This window comes from Homalodisca vitripennis, chromosome 8 (assembly GCF_021130785.1).
Source record: "Homalodisca vitripennis isolate AUS2020 chromosome 8, UT_GWSS_2.1, whole genome shotgun sequence".
In the NCBI taxonomy this organism is placed as follows: Eukaryota; Metazoa; Arthropoda; class Insecta; order Hemiptera; family Cicadellidae; genus Homalodisca; species Homalodisca vitripennis.
The window spans coordinates 123825082-123847560 of record NC_060214.1 but is presented as its reverse complement, the minus strand read 5'-3'; the positions used below and the strand labels follow the sequence as shown (position 1 = coordinate 123847560).

General features: G+C 31.4%; 1 protein-coding gene across 1 annotated transcript in view; it reads left to right on the top strand.

The window, feature by feature from the left end:
• The window catches only part of LOC124368001 (cell adhesion molecule 1-like), a 237714-nt gene extending 222861 nt beyond the window's left edge, over positions 1 to 14853 (top strand). The window contains exons 2-7 of the mRNA XM_046825267.1: positions 382 to 534; positions 1726 to 1934; positions 3161 to 3296; positions 6547 to 6680; positions 8609 to 8831; positions 13834 to 14853. Coding sequence (XP_046681223.1) covers positions 468 to 534; positions 1726 to 1934; positions 3161 to 3296; positions 6547 to 6680; positions 8609 to 8831; positions 13834 to 13910 — 846 coding nt within the window. The 5' untranslated portion in view covers positions 382 to 467 and the 3' untranslated portion in view covers positions 13911 to 14853. The remainder of the gene's footprint in view (positions 1 to 381; positions 535 to 1725; positions 1935 to 3160; positions 3297 to 6546; positions 6681 to 8608; positions 8832 to 13833) is intronic.
• The last annotated feature ends 7626 nt before the right edge of the window (positions 14854 to 22479 follow it).

The window sequence follows — 22479 nt, the reverse complement described above, 5'->3', positions numbered from 1 at the left end:
TTAATACTACACTGGTTTTCATAGAGGATAATTTGTCTCTCAATGTCGTATCGCCTAAGGCATTATGTTAAATGTGTACATGTGGTAAATTAAATTAAAAATTACTTCACCAAAAAGTAAAGTTAGGAGTAGAATTTTTATAACTAAGAAGCAAGGTGTTACTATCACTTAAACTTAAAAAATAGAACCTTTTGAACAACTTTAAGCACCTAGGGTAATTGGGATTAAACAAGATCTAATTATTACAATTTAGGAATTACTGCTATTAATGATGATTAATTGTGCCTCATAGATTAATTTATTATACACTTAATGAGAAGTTAAAACTAAGTAATTGATGTTTAAAATTACAATTAAAAACGGGTTTGTTTTGTATTTCAGACGATGGTGATCCGGGATCACGAGTTCTATGTGGAAGAGAAATGAGTCGCCACGAGTTTCAGCAGGTGATCACCACATGATCCAAAATGAAGGAAGAGCTGTTCAAGTTCATGCACGGATTGTTAGCGCTGGCTGTATTGCTTGCGCCACAGGGTGAGTCAGAACCACAAATAGTCCTAAATGTTTATTAGGGCTATGAATGTGATTATCTTAATTCATCGTGTGTCGATGTATAGTCCAAACCACACGGAGGCCAATCATTCGGGTTTATTCAGGTGTACGTGTTTATAGTATCCTCGCATAGCCTATTTACACGTTTCTTTCTCAGGCTACAATGGCCAATTACTGAATATATATATATATATATATATATATATATATATATATATATTCATTACTGTATATATCTTGACTATTGATATTTGTTCTGATCTCAATTGTATAAATAAGAATCTAGTTATAACAATAATTATTTGAGTTAACGGGCCGCATTAATTAGCTCAATACTTAAATGTTTTGGAGCCGACAAAACTTTGTTGTCCAATTTCTTTTACTTTATTTATAACCACTTTAATATTCTTCTATATAAAAATGAATGTTTGTGTGTTTGTCCTTTATGTAATCGTGAACTATTTGAACAATCATTATGAAAATTTGTATGTATATGTATTTTTCCACGGAGAAGGTTTATATGCTATGTCCATTGATGTAACTCACCACCAGGCGGCGCGGCGCTGCAAAATATAGTTTATCAAAGCGCCTGCACATTATAAACTGCAATTACAGGACAGTTACGTATATAGAATAGCCAATCATTATTTGAAGACGCTAAGTTTTAGTCCCTTAATAATGTATTTGTCTTTAAAGTAAATTTATGGTGGAACTTAAAGCTTGAGTGTTTGACAACTTTATAATAAGTACATGTATGTAATAGCTATAAACATACACTTTTGACAGATTTTATTGATCGTGGCAACAAGATAAACTCTACATCCGCGTTGGAAATATAATTCGCCTGAACCAGAAGTGCTCATACACGGGCTAAGCTTACGAAAAGCGTGCGAAGCCGCAGGAAACAGCTATTAATTTAATAATATGTATAATAGGTACCATATTCGTCTATAATAAAACATTATACTCCAGATAATAAAACTTTTCAAAATTTGAACAGCACGCTGATCTTATATAAATAAAACAGAAGAAAATTTAAAACAAATGGCTTACAAACATAATTTTGTCGTGAATGTATTCGTACGTAAGGCCTATAATGAGAATAATGGTTCCTTGAGTACGTTAAAATGCGAAATGTCCATATTGTACTTATGAGTTCTAATGTTTCTACAGACTCAGAGTGTCTGAAGCTGATCAAGGTGAAGGTGCCAGCCTACAAGCTGAAGGGAGAGACGGCGGTCCTGCAGTGTGTATATGAGATGGAAGGTCTGGAGAAACTGTACACTGTGAAGTGGTACAGGGAGAACGAGGAGTTCTACAGATACGTCCCCAAGTACAAGCCATCCCAGATATCCTACAAGGTTGAAGGCATTAGAGTAGATGTAAGTACTGGTATATTCTTTATTTTTGATTTATTATTCCAACGAAATTACAGCAGTAGTATAATAAAATAAGTAAACAAATAAACGATTAATAACACTAATAATATTTACTTACATAGCTAAATAACAAAGAGTATTAAAAATAAATAACCAACAAAACAATGAGTAAGTCAAAAATATAAATTAGGTAGGTAACAAACAATGAACAAAAAGTTAATATAGAAAAAGGCAATAATAGATAGTAAATATAAAACGAGAAACAGTAATATATTTGTGATATGATAAAGAACCACAGTAAAACAAAGTGATACAAAATTTTGCTACTCGCCATATGCAAAAATAGCAATATTTAACCAGGAAAATGCAAGAAAAGATACATAGTCAGAAACATGCGTAAACAAAAAACAATAATAAACAGCAATCTTAAATAATTAAAAATAAACATTAACACTTGTGAATACGCTACTAAATCCGCTATAAAACATACTAAAGTGACGTGCTTTCTTTTGTGTGTGTGTGTGTGTGTGTGTGTGTGTGTGTGTGTTAGGTCTTCAAAAGGGAAGCCACTTTTCTTCCGAATGATGCGACGTTCTCATTGAAGAAGTTATCTTATGAAGCAGCATCACTTCCAGTTCTAAGAAGTCTAGCGAGACCGCTGAAATACACATTAAACACACAAAAAAACACACTTTGGAGCACATTCAAATAATGAATGATACACTTGAATCGTATAGAAATTTCATCATTCATAGATACTTTGAATGGTTAAGTACAGTAAAGTAAAGTTAATATTTAGTAAAGTCACGTGTCTTTTAAAAATATTTATAATTATCTTCCATTAATTAAAGCATAGTTGCTGATATAAGTGTTTACATTATTGATAGTGCTGATGGAGAGGCGTTTAAACAAGTCGGGCTTTGATTCTGAGATAGAGATAACGCATGTTCAAATACTGTCTGGGCCCGTATAATTTTTTATCAGTACTATTGACCTTGTACAGAACCTACTTTCCCCCTTATTCTGAATTGATACGAACCTCACACAGGCCGTTGGTCTATGAGGTCGGGCAGTATAAAGTTAAAAGATGAACGGCTTAGCCTTAATATACTATATTAGACTTTAGCACTCAAAGACCAAAAGAAAGCGATCTTAAGAAAACGTACAGACTGATCAAGATGAATACCATACATGATACAGATGAATAATCTTCTGGTGATTTATTACAGCATCAAATGTCAGATGACACCAAAGTTACCCTCAAGTCCGTCAGCCTCAAGACGACTGCCAACTATCGCTGTGAGGTCTCTGCTGAGGCCCCCTCCTTCGCCTCTGTCCAGGGTTCGGGCCGTCTAGAAGTCGTTAGTAAGTATTACATTGTATTTACTAGGTGCTATCCTGTTGAAATCCAAAGATAAAGATCATAGTCGTGTTTTGAATTCCATGATATGTAGATATGAAAAGACCACGTACGTTACAAAGTCAGCGTTAATTCTAGTTATATTGATCATATTCTCAACGTGACCGGTTTCTTGAAACTATTGAAAAAATAGTGTAGTTGAAAAAATTCCATTTCGTTGTGCTACACTGAAACCATTTGCAACCCTCTTCGCACTCAACAAGAAGAAATAGCCTTACTAAACATGTTCTTAGGCTTACACAACATGTCTTTGAGGAGTATGACTTTAAGAGTTTGTGCATTGTTCATTAAAAAATTAATACTTCTGACGAATAACATTCTTTGTTTTGAAGGACCAGCAAGAATGTAGTAAAAGAGGTTGTGCGTAAATGGATGGATAGACGGAAGCGTTGTCATTTTGTTTTTTACGTTAAAAATAATAATATGGTTCTTCCTTTAACCAAGAGGATCCTGTGTATCGAGTCCCAGGACCTTTCTATCAAGACATCAATCACAGACTGGGAGACGGACGGACAGTGTCACGCGTTTAAGAAGGTGTTTTAGATAGGTTCCTTAACAAATGGACCACATTGGTTATTAGTAATATATTTTAACACCTTAACCAGATTTTCATTTGTGCATGCTTTTTAGGGTGATTTTGTGTGCAACATCTGCTTATTGTGTTCGCGCTCATGGCAGCACTTACCGTTAACTTTTGTATAACTTCAAGTAAGAAGACTCTCAGAGCCCAAAACCAACCAATGCTAAAAATTTGTTATTTTATGTGAAAATTGTAACTGAGCCAAAAAAAGCTGTTAAATGTTTATATTATAAATGTATCATCTAAGTTCATTCAACTGCTTGGTACGTAAATTCAGAGCAATAAGTGGGCCATTTAAACTTAAAAAATTCCCATGTACTTTATTTATGAACCTGCGAGAAAAATATAATGTATTGGGGAATAATTAAACGAGCTACTAACAACATTTTTACATCTTTTTTTAATCAAAACACTGATTGAGTATAAATACCATGAGAATAAAGTAATAACAGTTAAGTTTTAGTAATTAGTTTAGTTTTCAAAAAATATACCTACTGCTTTAAATAAGTCATAATGTTCTTTTTAATTATGACTCAGTCATAAATTGAATCACTCAAACTCTTCTTTTGTAAACGTTTTAAATTTCACATTTATATTGTCAATAAACTTTCATGAGAAAAACATAAAGCTAGATATATGTTGGTCTGAGTGCACGTACATTTGTTTCACTGGTTGAAAGATGGATGTAGAAGACGAGACAGGAAGATGTACGAGACCCCGTTATCTGACAACTTGTACAATATAGAAGACTGCTGACCAGACATACGCCAACGAGATGTTGACAGGTTGCTATGACAACTGCTGCTGTGAGACGACCTGCTGCTATACAATTCTATTATTCGTTATTGCCTCAACCCTCCTTTCTTTACTCTACTCGAGTAAGATATACGGTTTGTGCAAGATTGAAATTTAATTTATAGTGTGTGTTGGGCTCACGTTCTGTACAGTAATTGGAACGTTATTATTTATAGACAATATCATTTTATTCTGTTGTTTGGCAAATATAAATTGCTAAATAAAAGAAACTAAGATATATATGTTCAACTTACTTCAAAACTGAAGTAACAAAGAGGAATATTTGTGGTCAAGATATGTCTTATTAGCATGCAAACAATTAAAATGGAAACGTACAAAATCAATATATTTACTGTAATATATTCTTATTTGATTTAATCAACCGATATATGTTACAGTTACAATAAAAATTTCAATTAAAAATTAAGTATAATAATATTTTTTTATAAAATTAACAGGTGATAATGCCATATTATGTACTGAAAATTATATTCAATCAGTTTGTTCGATATATTTGCAATATTTTTTGAGATAGTTTTGAAAGAATATTTCGTAAGTAAGGGGCATAATTGATTTATGTTTTATAAATAAGGAGAGGCCTTTCCCTTTATAAGCTTTATTCTGCCCGTCCTCATGGGCTACTGGCCTGTGCGAGGATCTTATCAAACATAATAAAGGGGAGTGTCGATACAGTACAAGATCGATGGTACTGATAAAAAGTGCAACGGTCACAGACAGGATTCGAACCCGCGCTATCTCTAACTCAGCCCCAAAGTCCAGCGATTTAGACCGCTCGGCCATCGGCACTCCCATATATTGTGAGATGTAAACAGTTGGATATATCGTACTAGTATATTAGTTATTTGTAAATAATCAAACATTTGTTACGTATGCATCTCAATTTTATTGAGATATAACTATCTAGAAGATCCGGTCATGTTTTTTTAGTTTTTTTTTACTTAATAATCAGAAAGACGAAGTAGTAATTGTATAAAATCAAAGTAAAGTAATATAAGTCATTCTAACCAAAAGTAACAAAAACAAATCTTTCTGACAACTGTAGTAGCAGTATACTATTGACTACACTTTCTACAAACATTTATACACTTTTTGTACTTTTCCTGTTACAAAACTGTATCCTCATAAAAGTTATTTTTTCATTAGGAACTTATGTTGTATGATTATATTTTTTAACCCCAAAAATAAATTTAGCATTCATAGAACGGAGTGAGTTTCCTTCATTTAGCAAAGTTTATCACTCGAAGAGCTGGAAAAGTTATTTCACCCATACAATATTTCGAAGATGAACTGACGTATAGACTGAAAACTTTTTAAAAAGTTTAATTTTTATGTATGCAACATTCATTTTTATAGTAGTGCAAACCACTACATGGTTTTTTTTATTGTTAGTGAAATTTTTTTTATTTTCAGTTTGATATAATACAAAAATAACAAGTACCAAATTAATAAATTTGTAATTAAAATGAGTACAACATATCTATTTGAAAATTTTACAATGCAGATAGAAAATAGATGCAGCAATATTGGATTTAACAATATTTAGAAGCCTAACGGCTGGATTAAATCATGTAGATTAAATCATAAATAACTCGAGAAAAAACTAATCTTTTAGTATTAAAATAGCCTTAAAAAGACTTAAATCATCTCTTCCTTAGAGGAAACCCCTCCATCAGTTTCATGGTTCCTAGATTTATAGAATAAAAATTGGAACTCGCATTCTGGAATATTACAAGATATAAGGAAACAAATGTGATACCTCCGACTGAGTGACTGTACCTCTGTCTGTTCCACTGTTCCAGTACTGCCCAGCAGCGGTCCACACATAACGGGGGAACGTAGCCACTACATGATTGGGGATGAGATCGATCTTAACTGCACCTCGGGCAAGTCTTATCCTGCTTCTGAACTCCGATGGCTTATCAATGACCAGGAGGTTTGTTGTATCAACATTTTTATGCATCAATTAGTTCTCTCCGCTTGGCACTTGTATCTGGTTAACCCTTTGGATGTCCTAGAGCGACATGGGGTGGAAGAAGGGATCTGATTTCCCTAATTTACTATGGGTGAAGCTGAGACAGAGATGACCTTCACTTCTTCCAAAGTGACTGATATATAGCCCAATTTTCCTCCTCCTGAGATCTCGACACGAGACACCCCTACCTCCAAATTACACATGACGACACTCTAGAAACAAGATCCTTCTTCAAATGAGAGATTTTTCAGATTATTTTACTTTGCAAAAAAGTATACACGAATAAAATAGTAAATAGTATATTGAAATTTCCATACACTTAGTACATCTATATAATTTTGTAAACATGTTATTCATCAACGCACATTTCATTGATTTTACCAGCCGTCTTTATGAGTATTTACAATTACATTTAGCTTATAGATACTTAGGAATGTCAAAGGGAAATGGAAAAAATTATAGAGTATAAAAAGTAACAATCTGAAATAGATTAACTACGGAGTAATTAAAATATACTAGTCAGTTTTATCAAAGAACATGCTGGATCTTTTAGGTAAGTAACTTTATAACCAAATAACATAACTATGGTGAGAAAATTTGATCCAATGCGAACGTTCAGTTCAGCTCAATTTCAACTTCCGTTTAGTGCAGCGTTTGAAATCTGACCACACCAAAGAGTAAAAAATAACTATTTACATAACTGTCTTCAGCAAGAAGTAGTTTAGCTGGATTAAAATTAAATATGAAAAGCAATTCCTAATATTTGTTTTGGTTTCAGTACTTGGTTCAGTACTATGATATTTCAAAAACACTATTCTTTATGAACTTTAATATAAACTTACTTCGGAGGTAAATTATAATAATGATTTAAATTAAATATAGAACTATATCATTTAAAGATTTTTTACAATATTGATTTAAGCCCAGAACATAATTTTAATTTTAATATCTGAGTTCTAAATAATGTATAATTGCTATTTTTCATTTTATGTGTTAGTTTTAAATATTATCTTAATTTTAGAAACCCATATTATCAGCATGTTTTTTTGTTACTGAGTGTAGCATGGTTTATTTTGAATTCAGCGTTATTTAAAAATCTTAGTCTGAATTGTTCAGTATCTCTTTCTTGACATAATAACTGAATAAACTTAATATCAGTAATTAAGTTATTATTAAAAGTTCTCATTTGAAGAACCTGAAATTGAATACTTATCAAACTATTATTACATTTTTATGTTGAAAGTACGTAATCATAGCAGGAATGTTTTAAAATCTGTTTTTGGCTTCTGCTAGTATATATAGATCTCTTACACTTGTTACTGATTCCCAGTGGTTTGCTCTGTTACTTATTTAAGAATATTTTTTATTTATTTTTTTTTTAATTTTTTTTTTGTTATTTTTTTATTCATTTATAGATGTTTTCTTTTTTTACACTTGTTATTCTTTTTCAGTTTATGTACTGTTACTTACTTATGGATAGTTTAATTGCATTGTTATATATATTTTCTAGATAGTTTATTTGCACCTTTTTTATATAGCAGTTTTTCATGCTTATTTATCCATAGAAAGTCATATCATGCAGTTTACATGCATATTAGTCAAATAGTTTTCTCATGTTGTATTTACCATTACCATTATATTCATTATAATTAATTATACATATTTGATATATTGTTAATTATGTCTAGGAATATAAAGTCCAGTTGCATGTTTGGCTAGTCCCTATGGTGTTAAGTAAAGTAGTAGTTAGCTACCATGTAAACTGTTTATAATTTTAAAATGGTTTTTTGACTGTTGGAAGGAAATAAAATAAAAATAAATAATTAGTATTTGCCTAATGTAGAAGAATACAACTGATGGGCAACTTACCAATTTTTCCACCTCTGCAGGTGACTGAACCAGAGTACCTCCAGAGGCACCCTCAGATCGTGCACCCTCACGGCCTCATCACGACGGCCCTCGGACTACGCCTGCCTGCCGTCCCCGGCCACTTCCACGGTGGCAGCATGAAGGTGCGGTGTGTCGCCAACGTGTCGCCCGTCCTTTGGCAAGGAGACCGGGAGAGTGTCGTAGAAACCCCCCTTGTCGCCAACAGAGAGGCTATGCTTCTGGGTAATACCAGCCTAATATTAAGCCAGTAGCATTCGTTATCCTCGATAGAACTCTAATTCGAACACAATGTTTACTTTAAACATGTTTTTTTATCACAAAACACTCAAATTTGTATCAGGAAATACTATAAATGCAATTATTTATACTTTTCAGAAGTAAAAAGTAGCAACTGATGAAGAAAGACACTTGAACGTGCAAAAAGGCTTAAAACAGTATGCTTATAAAATAGCGTTCTTACTTAGCCTTACTGCAAATTAGGTAGAAGTGCGACTTAACATATTTTGTGTAACAGCCATCATTGAGGTGTTACACAACATTTCTCTTTGTTCAAATGGAACGTTTTTGACCAACCCCCCTACAGCCAGTGATTTCCATCTTTTCCCGTACATGAAGCGGTGGCTTGCATCTCAGAGGTTTGCGAGTGATGAAGAGTTTCAAAGTGCTGTGACAGGTTTACGTAAGAGTGACGGAATTTCAAAAACTGTTAAAAGATATGATAAGTGCTTGAATTTGTATGGTGAATATGTAGAAAAGTAGAGAAAAGCTTTAGTTTTAACATTTATATAATAAACTTTTTGTATCTTAACTGGTTTATTTTTTATTTCAAAACGGAGGTTACTTTGTGGACGACCCTCGTATTTTATATTAATATATGTTACTGTGTAACCTGTCAAAATTTCACATAGTAGTACTCAGTCTATTTAACCACTAATATTCTTGTCACTATCAATGTAACCCGTAATGCTTCATTTGAAAAGTTTACTAACGCTCAGCCAAATCCCAACCTTTACAATAATCGAACTCAATGTTGCTTTAGAAATGAAGCTGTATGCATAATTTCAAGTCTCTAAGTCAGTTAGTTCTTGAATTTAGAGTGGAACAGACAGACCTACATGGAATGATATTTTGTATCCCCTCGAGTGATTGGCTTTCCTAGGAATTCATCCACAGTAATTCAATTCAAAACGTATTCAAATAAAAAGTATTGTACTAATGGATTTTGAAAGTTTAAATAATATGATATACATTAAAGCGAAATTCCCTTTGACAGAAGTAAAGATTTAAACAAACGTTTTAAATGCTGTAAACCTGTGTTTTTTGCAACAAATGATTCTGAATGCTCGTGTAAATATGTCAATATTGTAAATGTTCCACATGTATACGCCGATGCCAGTTAAGAGAATGAAACACGGAAACGCCATCAAGTAAGCCAGACGTGGCTCGTTTTATTACTTGCGGTAGTTTATGAGATTACCGCTGACGGACACGGACACGTACACGTACACTCTGCGACAGTGCGACAGGCGATTTATTGCTGGGCTATCGGATGTTTTGGTTATTGAAAAACTAGACACTGTCTACTCAGTTTTATACGTGGATCTGCATGTGCTTCAAATATGTCACCTCTGGATATTGTTGTTTTGACCCCACCTGCCAGTGGCAGTTGGAATAAAACACTCAGAATGACGTTTTATTATTTCGCCTCTTAAAATTGTCACTTCTAAGTATATTTTAAGATCAGTATTAGAGAAAAATGTGTTATTTTAATGGTGTATTTTTATAAACATTGAATATTTGACACATACCCTAGCTAAGGTAGAAAGGGTTACTTCAGTGCGAATGTTCAAATTCGTCTTCTTTGCGTTTGCTCCACTCCTTGGGGATAGTTTGGAAAAATCTTAGTACAATCAATTGTCTACCTGATAAGGTAATGAGGAAAACATTCTTTATCTAGACTTTGTAATCCTAGCTTTACCTAGACTATTTCTTTGTAATCTATGTGTCCTCGTGTCTAAAAGATGCAAAGAGTTCATTTTGAACTTCTTCACTACCAAATTTTTTGGCACTTCAGACGAACGAAGGCTAATGATTCTAAGAGGCAAGTCTGAGGCAGTTTCAGACTTCAGACACAAACTCAACACTGCATCAAAAAACTCAACATTGGTAGTGTACATTTTATCTCTTATCATTTAGCTACGTCTAAATAAATATTTATCTAATAACAAATAAAACTCTGAATCACTGAAGCTGTTAAATTTAATATTATTTACCGGTTCAATCCCCTGTATATTATTGATTAATAACAAATCTTAGATTACGCAACTTAGTTTTATATATATATATATATATAAATATATAAAATATTTATTGTTATATATGTACGATTCACTGTTTTGAAATATTCCCGTTTAACCTCCGCCACAACTAGAGTGGTTGATAATTCAATTAATTTCTTACAAAGCATTTTCTCTATCATGTAAAACCAAGTTGTGTTCTTATAAAGCACAGTTTGTGTCCCGGCTACTACTATACTATGAGGAATCCGCAGTTACAACCCATTGAAGCGTGCGTCAAAATAAATGACTAGTTATTGTAAATATCAATAGTGATGATTAAGCTAGATAAAGCGGTGGATTAGTGTAAGCCTAATATGGGTACTATTAAAAAGCACAGGCTCATAACTGTTAACTGACTGAAAGTTAGCAAAGCCTCACACTCATGGGGATGAAATAAAATCTGTATGTCTTTCCGCACAAAGAAGTATCGAAAACAAACTGACATGCGGACAAATTTCTCATGCAGCGTTATTTCAATATTGGTAAAATATGGTGCATGTCACTAAATGGTATTTGGCTGAGCACTAGTGAACATTTATACATGGTAACAATCAGGGCCTGATTTATAAAGTACAGGCCTCTAGGCCACCTGTGGTGAGCGTCTTGGACTTATGGTTTTGGGGTATGGAATATCCCCGACGAAAGGGGGACCCAAGGCTCTACCCCTAAGAAAAATTTTAAAAATTAGTTTCAGATTGATTTGAAACAGAATTTGTTATGCTAAATATTCTGTATTACCTGGCCTTAAAATATTACTACTTCCTCAGTTATAACATAATATTTGTACCCATATGGATAAGATCATTTAAGACATTAAACAACTTTAATGTCGTTAATTTATCTCAGGTTTTCTAAGTAAAGATAAGCCACACACAAGTAAAAAATTACTTTAACCAATTTAATTTACATTATTTTGTTAACAAGAAAAGTCTATATATTCTTATGAATAAAGTTTTAGCCATAAATTAAATGTACTGCAAATCATGTTCACTTTAGTTAGTATTGCTGAATTTTTTTGCGTCTAAGTTTCTCTGCAATGAAACCGTTTATTGTCATTTTGGTTGACTTTTCTCAGTATGTCTTATTCTATAAATAAGTCCAAAACGTTTTACCTCTTAATCTTCCGATTCTGATCTTGATAAGCTTCAGCTTAGAGAATGATCTTTCTGCAGAGGTATTAGTCACCATCTTAGAAAGGTACATTCTTAACGCCACTTCTACATTAGGAAAGATATCTTTAACGTTGTTTTTCAACATAAGTTGATACATCCACCTTTATTTATTAATGTGTTTTTTCACTTTTCTCATATTCGTTTCGAAACTAGTTGGAAAAGTTCTAGAGTTTCTAAGCTTTGTTGCTGAATTCTTTGTATCTACTACTAACACCTTATCGTTAGAGAGCATGTCCAATATGTTAAGGAACCCAAACCTCATATCGATAGGTACGTATGCTTGTCTTTGTCAGTGCACCTTCAAGTTCATCTATAACTCTAATGAAGTTTTGTGTCCGGACCGTATTAGATCGGGTTAGGTAAGACTGCGGAGATTGTTGACTCAATCAAGAGAAGAGTAACGTACATTTGTTTTCCGTGAAGGTTTGGAATCAAATTTATACTCTAGGTAGTCAGTTAGTTTGATAGCTTTCTGCTCATACTCCTCAAAACTTTTCCGTTTACCTTGAATCAGGTTTCTCGAAGATTTCATCAATGATGCGGCTTTTCCTGGTCAATTCTAGGGGTTTGTAAAGATTCACTAGTTTTGTTTACTTGACCCAAAATATCATCCCAAAAAACGGCATGAAGTCCTGTCTCCAACTTCTTCATTAATTTTGAACTCTCCCAAAGGATGTTACATTGATTGCAAAGAATGAAATATAAAACAGGTGGTATAACAAGATGTATATTAGATAAGAAGGCAGGTGGAGATGTGTCACTTCGTCCTCGTTAGCTATCATTTTGTACGTCGATGTTATATAACAGTCTATTTGTGATTCTGCGTTCTGGCTCCCTTTTTCATCTTGATTCTCTTTATTACGCTAGAATATAAAAACATTGGTTGAATATTTTTTTAATTAAGTCTATATAACAATATATTTCGTGATGCTACTTTTTGTTCTGCACAAATTATTATCTACGATTGCCGATAAAAGTAACACAATATTTTATGTTTACTTAATATTCCCTCTTTAAATAATTCTACATTCTAACTTGCATTTCAATTGGTTATGTTTATCTAAATGTAATGAGATTTGAAATTTATTATAATTTAAAATTATTTTAAACTGCAATACACATCTGAGTATATTTTCTGATTCCATTCCCTCATAATAATCTAACAAAATCCAGCACAATTCAAAAAACCAGTCAGGTACGAAAACCGACATCCATGTAACTTATAGATTTCCGTGCCGAAAATTATTTTGCCTATCGCTTTTTTTTACCCAAGCATAGGTTATAGATAGATTGTTTGACACATTGCTTCTTATATCTACTTAATATAAAATATGGATCCATACTATACGTAAATTATTAATAATTCCCCTCAGGTTCTAAATTTTTAATCGCTCCATCATAATTATGTGTGGAATTTTTGTATTAATGCATTTAATGTTATTACATTATGCGTTTATTTGGATTTATAATACGTTTTATTAAATTCAAGAGATTCTAGAATTATACATTGTGCCTGCTTCCAGAAATTTAGTCGGTATAAATAAAAATCAAAAACATATTAGATAGTAATGTTAATTGTATCGTTGTCGTTTATTGATATGGTAATGGTAATGGCGCGTTTATTAAAAAAATATAATGTTTATTCATTCTTACAAATATTCACCTACATTTTTTCCTATACAAATATTCTAAATTCATTACTATCTGTTGCAGTGAGGAGTGCAGCCAACATCGAACATCTGTGCCCATCAGCTCTAACATTTCTTATTCTTCTCATCGTTATCACGTGATCTCGACTCCATACAGATATTCACATTACCATTCATTACCGTTATTGTTCCGTTTAAAATTGTTATTTTGTGGGTTATGATTTTGTGGAGTAAAATAAAACAGTCATTTTGATCAAAATCAATCCAACCCAACAAGTCATTTATTAATTGTAAAGTAAATTTAAACGTCTAGTGCCTAAAGTGAGTTTTGTAAGAAAACACAAAATTTGAATATAACGTCCAAAAAGTAAAATGTACACACATACAAAATACTTATAATTGCGTTTTATTTCTCATTCTTTTCCTTATAAAAATTTATTGTTTTAAATACAAGGACTTGTTATTTTCTTAAAATAATAAATAATATATTTTTAATTACAATCAAACCTACGAAAATTCGCAAACTGTTCACTTTTTAAGATTTACTTTCGGATTAATAAAACAATTCCATAAACAAAGTTCATAATATCAGTTTGTTACTTTACAATTTATAAAATAGTTAAAGGAAATTAGCATGTCTCTATATGTATGAGCAAAGACAATTATCGCCATTGTTGAAGAATATGTATGGTGTTCTGGAGATCTCCTTACACACTTTGGTTATTATTTTTTCGTAGAAAATAAAATGAAAACGATCTAATTTATTTTATTTTTGGATATCAAATTTTACAATTTATCTTGAAATTATGAGACAAATTAATAGAGAAAAATCTTTAAAATGTATTACTCATAAGTTGTAACACCTCAATCCTGCATTAACTTGTCTTTTAAAATATAATAACAAATTACTATAATGTTGTAACTGTTTCATTACATGCAAAAGATTTATTCACATGAATACCGTAAAAAAATTTTAAATAATTTAAATACATTCTTGAAGCTCTTTTCTTATTAGAAATTATATAATAATTTAAACAAACTCTCCAATAATATAAGTTTTTATTTTTGTGGGCCTTTCGTACTCAAAGAGAACATCTTCGGACCCACATAACTGAATAAAATTTATATATATATATATATATATATATATATATATATATATATATATATATATATATATAATTTAAATAGTAAAAAAATAAAGAAGTTGGATATAGGCTAGCTGGGGTGGTAAATATTGCCGTCAAACAGAATCCATCTCAATTATATTCCATTAAGTAGGTTTACAAATTCGTGGTTATCGTGATACATTTATTTCGGTACTTAAAGTTTGTATGGAGAGTAATGAAAGACACTGCACATCTGAATGAATAGATGTTTTCTAAACTTAGCATTTATGACTGGTTTATTTATGTGTATATATTTCAATATTCTTTAGCCTGTAAATATTTGTATTTTTTCAGTCTTTAATTTATGCACATCTTCATACCATAATTATAATTTTCAATCAAATTAATGTGACAATGGTAAATGTTATTAAAAATGATCTGAGAAAACTTTCTAAATATCTGGATGAAAAAGTTCTTAACTAATTGTTGGTAAAGTACCATAAACACAGGGTTATATCGATTAAAACATTCGTATATATTGTAAATAGTTTTAGTTTATATAATACTTAATAGGATGTATTATTTTAAATATTAAATGCTTCCCTGCTATATATGTGACCTATCTTGAAAGAAAATGCTATTTAGATTCAAGTTCACTGTTTCATTGCGTAATTCTAATAAATAATATATTTTTCTTTTAACAGTGTAGAGTTTTATTTATAGTATCCTCTAAATATTTGTTACATCTTTCGACTAACTTTTTGTCATACATATTGTTATTATCACAATGATTAGTTTACTACTAGTTAGCTGTGGATTTGGGCGCGATTTCGCAATGATTAACAGGTCCGAAAGAAAAAGAAGAAGAAGAAAGAAAGAAACTTTATTTCTCACAAATAAAAATGACAGATACGATTTTTATAATATTGTACAGACTGACAATAAAAACAAAACATTACATGTACTTACACATAAACAATACATACATATGCAACTACAACTACTATTACATTATATATCACTATGAGAAATAAAGAGGAAAAAAAACTCCAAGGCAAAGCCTGTTTGGAGTGATAAATATAGAATTAACAGAAAACTAGCAGCATTACAAACAATACAGTAAAATCTGAGTGGAGTTCTTGAAAAACTTTACTAAATCAATACAAAAATCTTAACTATACATAAAATAATCAACTAAGCCTATATGTAAAAATAAACAAATAAACATGGAGAACATAATGAAAATAACTAGAACATAATTAGATGATGCATTATTATCATTATTGGAAACAGATTACAAGGAAAGGAAACAATCTAATTTTAAATATTAATTTTAAAAAGTACTTCTTCAATATCCTTCATAGACAATGGCCACTTTTTAAGCTGTTTGAGAAAAATATTAATTGAAAATTGACTCTTTTATATGCTGTGGTAACAGATTAAAAAGTTTTGGTGCTAAAACAATAAACGTTTTTGTGATGAAAGTATTTGAAGGTTTTGGTACTAATAAGTCTTCTGCATTTCTTAATTTAAGTTTAAATTTATTTGTTGACTTATGGTTCTTGCCTCTTAAGAAAAATATTTTTTGAACTTTAAAAACAAACATATATCTTAAATGAAGAATATCCAAACTCAAAAACAAAGGGTAGGTTTATTCAGTTTTCTTTCTTTTCTTGATTATTCCTGTAAAATGTTTTTGAACCGTAATTATCGGCTTTAAATTAGTTATGTACGTCATAATCATATTCTATATAATGACGTAATGAACAGTCCAGAAACCGATTGTTTTTCACTGAAAGATATTGCAATCTCCTATTTAATTTCAGAATAACAAAAAGATAATTTATTATTAAGAGGCCTTGAGGTAGGAAAGTGAAACAATTTTTATGATTATCAATTAAAAACACTGCATAAGTGGAGCATTAGCTCCAAATACCACTTGAAAATATTGAAAGCCAGAGTGGAGGAATACTAAATCCGTTATAATTTTACTAGTATTACAAACGATATATTGTGATGGAAAGCTATAATAGTTTTAAATCGGGAGTAGAAACTTGTTTATGGTGCGAATTGTTTGAGTGCTTACTGCTAAGAGATTCTAAAGCTAACAGTTTTCACTTTCTCATAATTTTCAGACCATAGTGAGAAGAAGCATTACTAATTTGTATAATTTATTCTACACTCACGTCATATTATGACTTTCCTTGTTACCGGGATCAAGTGAATATTTACATCATCAGTATGATTTTGCATTTTTGCCCTTATCAAGATAAGATTTATTTTGGTCTGAAAAGATTACTTCAGTCAAGAAGCGTCTACTCCGAGGCATTCCTGTATAACGAATACATCAGTATTAGTGTTTGAATTTTTATGCCGATTAAGAAAATATATAACTTTGTCTTAAAAGTATATTCTTGTAAAAAGCTACTATTTCCAGTCATTGTAACTTATTACGCATCAAGATATTTTTGTAGCATAGTAGCGATAGCGTTGTGATTCCGATCAAGAACATATATACATACATAGGTCTAAAATATTCTTTGGTAATAAAGCGTATAGTTATATTGAAAATAACCTTCTTAAGGTACAAGTCATTTACCGCACTTGCCGGTCAAGGCAAGTTATAAAGTGTCTGCTTAGGTCACAAAGCTACTTCTGTTACGGTTATTGGAATCTGCGTCTGAAAACTTAGTAGGGTTTCCATTATTAAATACATATTACACTATAGAAAATATAAGTTACGTTGGTGTAAAAATCTACTCCGGTCCCGAAGCTATTACTTCCAGGTAGTCTGTAGGCGACATGCTACACATGTGTCTCAAATTTCGCATTTCTAGCACGGTTAACAGTTGAAAATACTAAAAATATGGTTCTTATAGGGGAGCAATCGAAAAAATCTAAATTGTATGGATGTTTTTTTTTTTCAATTTGAGAGCATAAGACGTCAACGCTTAAAATTTAAAAATTTCTATGACAACGAGAATTTTAGAAACGATGCGTAGTTTTTATAGGTGTTAAAACCCCATTTAAACCAACACGAATATTTCATCTTCAAAAGAATTGTTCAGTTTTTCTATTTATGTCATAACGCATACTTTCAGTACACTGCGAAAATTTGGGATATCGAGACCTGGTATATATATATATATATATATATATATATATATATATATATATATATATATAATTTTTAATTAAGCTTGAATCATAAAAAGTACTTGCTCTAGCGGCGATCGAACCAGGGTCTCTTTCTTGCCGGGTGTGCATGTTACCCCTAAACCACGTAGCCATTACTTTTAACGATTACACTATTTCTGTCAAATATGTGTTTAACATGTGATCTGAAGGCCAAATACCTGTCAAATAACTTTTAAACATTCGTAAAATTTGTATAAATGGGCAATGGCCTGAATTTATACATCCACTTACAATAGTGAAGAACGTAAAACAGATATAATAAATAAATAACATTAAGAAAAGATTACAAAGTTTCATGACTCAAACGGACAAGCTCATACATAAAGTCTGTGGCATCTGTGAAGAAAACTGGACATATATGTCACAAATGTATGGAAATAATACGATTTTACTAACTGAATAGAGATCTTTCTATTATTAACAACCTCAAATCAATGAGTTATTTCATCTCAACTAAGAACAGCACACCAATGTACAAAATTATCACTTATGGATATCAACTCTTTATGTTAAAAACATTCCATATGAAGATGAATTAAAAGCTGCTGAATATTTCTTAAAATCATGACCAAATAATTCAAACACACTACAAATTTCACTATTACTTTGTCTAACGTTATGAAATATTTAAATTGTTTCCGTTACCACCCTGTTTATGTCAAAAGATCTATTCCGAAAAGTTTTCCAGTAAGAGCAAAGAAATTTTGCAGCCGCAAATTTGACTGATAAAACTGCGTTGATAAATTAAGTAAAACCTTAAAGATTTAGAATGTCCCTCATTAAGTATTACCAAAAAATCATATTAAAAAACTAAAATAATTTAAAAATACAAAAGCATACACGAAACAACCCATATTAATAACTCAATTATATCCAAACTTACACAAAACTAATTATACTATAAAAATTAATGCTATTACTTCAAATTCAACCCGACACTTAAAATTCAATTCCACGAGCATCCAGAGAATTATTGGTATACTTCAAGTTTTGTAAAATGTGTTGGTTAATACATGAATTACGAAACCTATTGACTATAGATAAAATATATTATATATATTATATATATATATTACATATACATATATATTACATTATATATATATATTATTATTATTATTATTATTTTCTAATTATTTTTCCATAATACATTTTTTATACGTCACACTTACTCTTACACTTACACAAATAACACTTAATGTTCACAAATTTCTGTTACTTTACGCTTAAACTACGAAAATTATTGCGTGAATTAGTGTACATACAATATTCTACACATTTTATATTTGAAATTACTTACATACCACTTTTTTAAAGAAAGAAATTATTAAAAAAAAAAACACTTTATTTCTGTCAGTCTGTATGTCTCTTCGTTTATTTTCCTGTCTGTCTGACTATTCGTACGTTATTATAAGATAAAACTGACCTAAATATTTGGAATAGTGTGTGAACTTTCACTTTTATAACGGTAAAATTAAATTTGTTACGTTACTCAATAGGATTTGGCTGAACATTAGTAAATAATTTTTGTAATTCCTCAAATGAGTAACCATCATGAAACTGTCAGTAACACATGTTGCCTATAACTATCAGAATTAAATGCTAGCGCAGTGAAACCTGTTACATGGCATGTGGTGGCGTACTCAAACCTAGTAATCAGCATAATCTATGAGTAATGTTACAACCCATGTGCCAAAAACCACTTTAATGGTTTCTTTTGAACATTCAGCCAATCTAATGGTAACCGTCGAAAAATAAATTTTTAAATAAACAAATCGCGTATATAGAATTGAAACTTGTGATGAAAGTACTTTCTTACTTTGAGTAAATCCCAAGATCAGAAGGTTTGGCTACTTATCACCCTTGATATAGAAAATGGAATTACGTTTGTAACGTAAATTAAGATATATTTTTAGTAATAATTCACATAAATCGATTTTAAAAAGACTTGAAATTCAGTAAATACCACGTTTATTAAAGCTTTGACTATTATTTACACCCACGGGTAGATTTGACAAGTTAAGTAAACGACTAATTTCATAACTCAATCACTTTTGGATACAATCTATTTGGAAGTAAAATCAATTCGCAATGTCGAACTGTTTAATATGGAACAGAGTAGTTGTAGGTGTACGGCTTAACCCATCACAGAGTCTAGACAGTGTTTTTCAATAATAGAATGCTCCAGATTGCGTGAGACATGCGATGTGTCAGATGGTTCGGGGATGTACCAGAGGGTAACTATTTATTTATGGTGCATATCACCCCCACCTTGACCGCTCAAGTGTGATGGGGATGGGTTTCTAGGAAGAATGATGTTAGTACTACGTTACGATGTTCACAGGTGTACCATTGTTTACTTCGGATTGTTCAGAACCGTCTTTGCTGAAGAAGGAATTTGACTGCAGCAGCACCCGTCAGAGTGTGATGGTCCTCAGGAAGACAGTTAACGGTGTAGATAAAAGCAGTTCGCGTGACAACACTTGACGGTCCTTGTTACTTGGGTTGAGTGCAGTGAAATGTGCCTTAAATGTGTCTATTTGCACCTCATTATTGGACAAAATATCGTCGTTTGGTTTGGGATGGAGTCAATATATCAGGAACCTCATTTATTTAAAAATAAAATAATTGAGGCCTCGTACATTAAATCATTAGGCCAATCAGTACAACATCAGTCGAAAGTAGGTTTTTTGTTTCACAACTCTCAACTAACTAGGAACCATAAAGTATAGAGCAGATTATAGATTTGAAATAAATGACGAGCCACAGTATGGTTTTTGTAATTTAGCCTATAATGAGCTAATAATGAAAAAGGCTACCTCGCGCTCCTTCCTTTTTTGACCACTACCTTCTTCTGTAATGACGATCGCTAATTGTTATTGGCCTCTGGACAGTGCTAAATGGTTTGTCGGTTGGTGTACACCTATGTTCTGTATAACCTGTATTCTGTAGTTCACTTTTAATATTCAGTGTTTTGTTTATGTTAAGTACATGTTTTGGAGTTAATGTGTATGGGTTTGACATACATGTGATTTTACACTTATGCATGTCACAACGCTCTAATATGATCTGCTTATGTTAAATAAGATTGTAATTTTGTGTTAGGTTAGTTATTCACCAGAGGATGATATTATATTGCAGATTTTGAAATAGTGTTACTGATCTGTTGTATCACTGAACGTTAGAAAATGTCCGGAAAGATCCTGTTTCACGCACAATCCTTCAATCGTTATAAACAAACTTCAAACTTTGCACCTATTGTTAGGTGAGGTATCACTGTTTACTATCTATTTTTGGATCGTGTATAGCTAACATATATTTCAAAGCACATTTAAACACAACTATATAAATTCTTTATCTCATTATATTTAGTAACCTGTTCAAATATCTTTGGCAATTGGTACCAGCAATAGCCTATTTCATCAATCAAATCTATCTTTCCTAATTGCTAGATAAAGGCAGAAGAATTCTTGAATTGTTATATTAATGAAGAGGATGTTTTTAATTTTCTCCTTAGTGAGCATTCAATTGTGTTTTCAAAGTTACATTTACAAGTTATATGGACGTCACGATTAATTTCTCACAAAAATAAGTTCATAAATAATGTGCTCAAGGTCCATATAAGTTTTAAAATAAATTTTGGAGCTTTTAAAAATATCCAGGATGCCTGTATTATGCATCTTAAATAATCTCCAGAATGATGTATATTAAGAAATTACTGACTATTTCCTTTCATAGTTATTGAGGTTAAAGTTCAAATAAAGTATTATTTTAACTACTTTGTACATTATTTTATTGAATTTTTGCATTACATATATTCTTCTTAGGAATATATTTAATTGGTTAAACATTTATTGATTATGTTATAATAAGTACAGCTACCCTAATATTAAAAATCATTTGGATTGGTAATTGTACTTTTATTTCCTTTTACAAATCAATCTCCCGCCAATAAACTGTGTTTTTAGTTTCGGCTAAACAGTTACATTTAAACGGTTTTTACTTATTTCGATGCACTTATTTACTGCATTGATTGCTTTAAATCTTCAATTTTTGGAACATTAATTAATATGTAATTAACTTCGTTTTATGAAAACACTCAGGTGATGAACTATCACCATGACTCGTTAGTACAAAACAGAAACGCGTGTCTTAGGCTTTCCAACTGAAGAGACAGGCATCAAAGGGCTACACAACTCTGCATATAAACTGTCCTGTTATGCAGATGATGCGGTAAGATCTGCATAAGTCTGCATAGAGCTTGTTCAACACGAGCGTTGCATATGGAGATGTATTGAGACTGATGTAGGCGTACTTTGATTAAGTTTACCATTGTGAGTTACATCTATATTGTCAAACATCTTGTGTAACCTGGAAATAAATTCAATATACATGGATAAAAG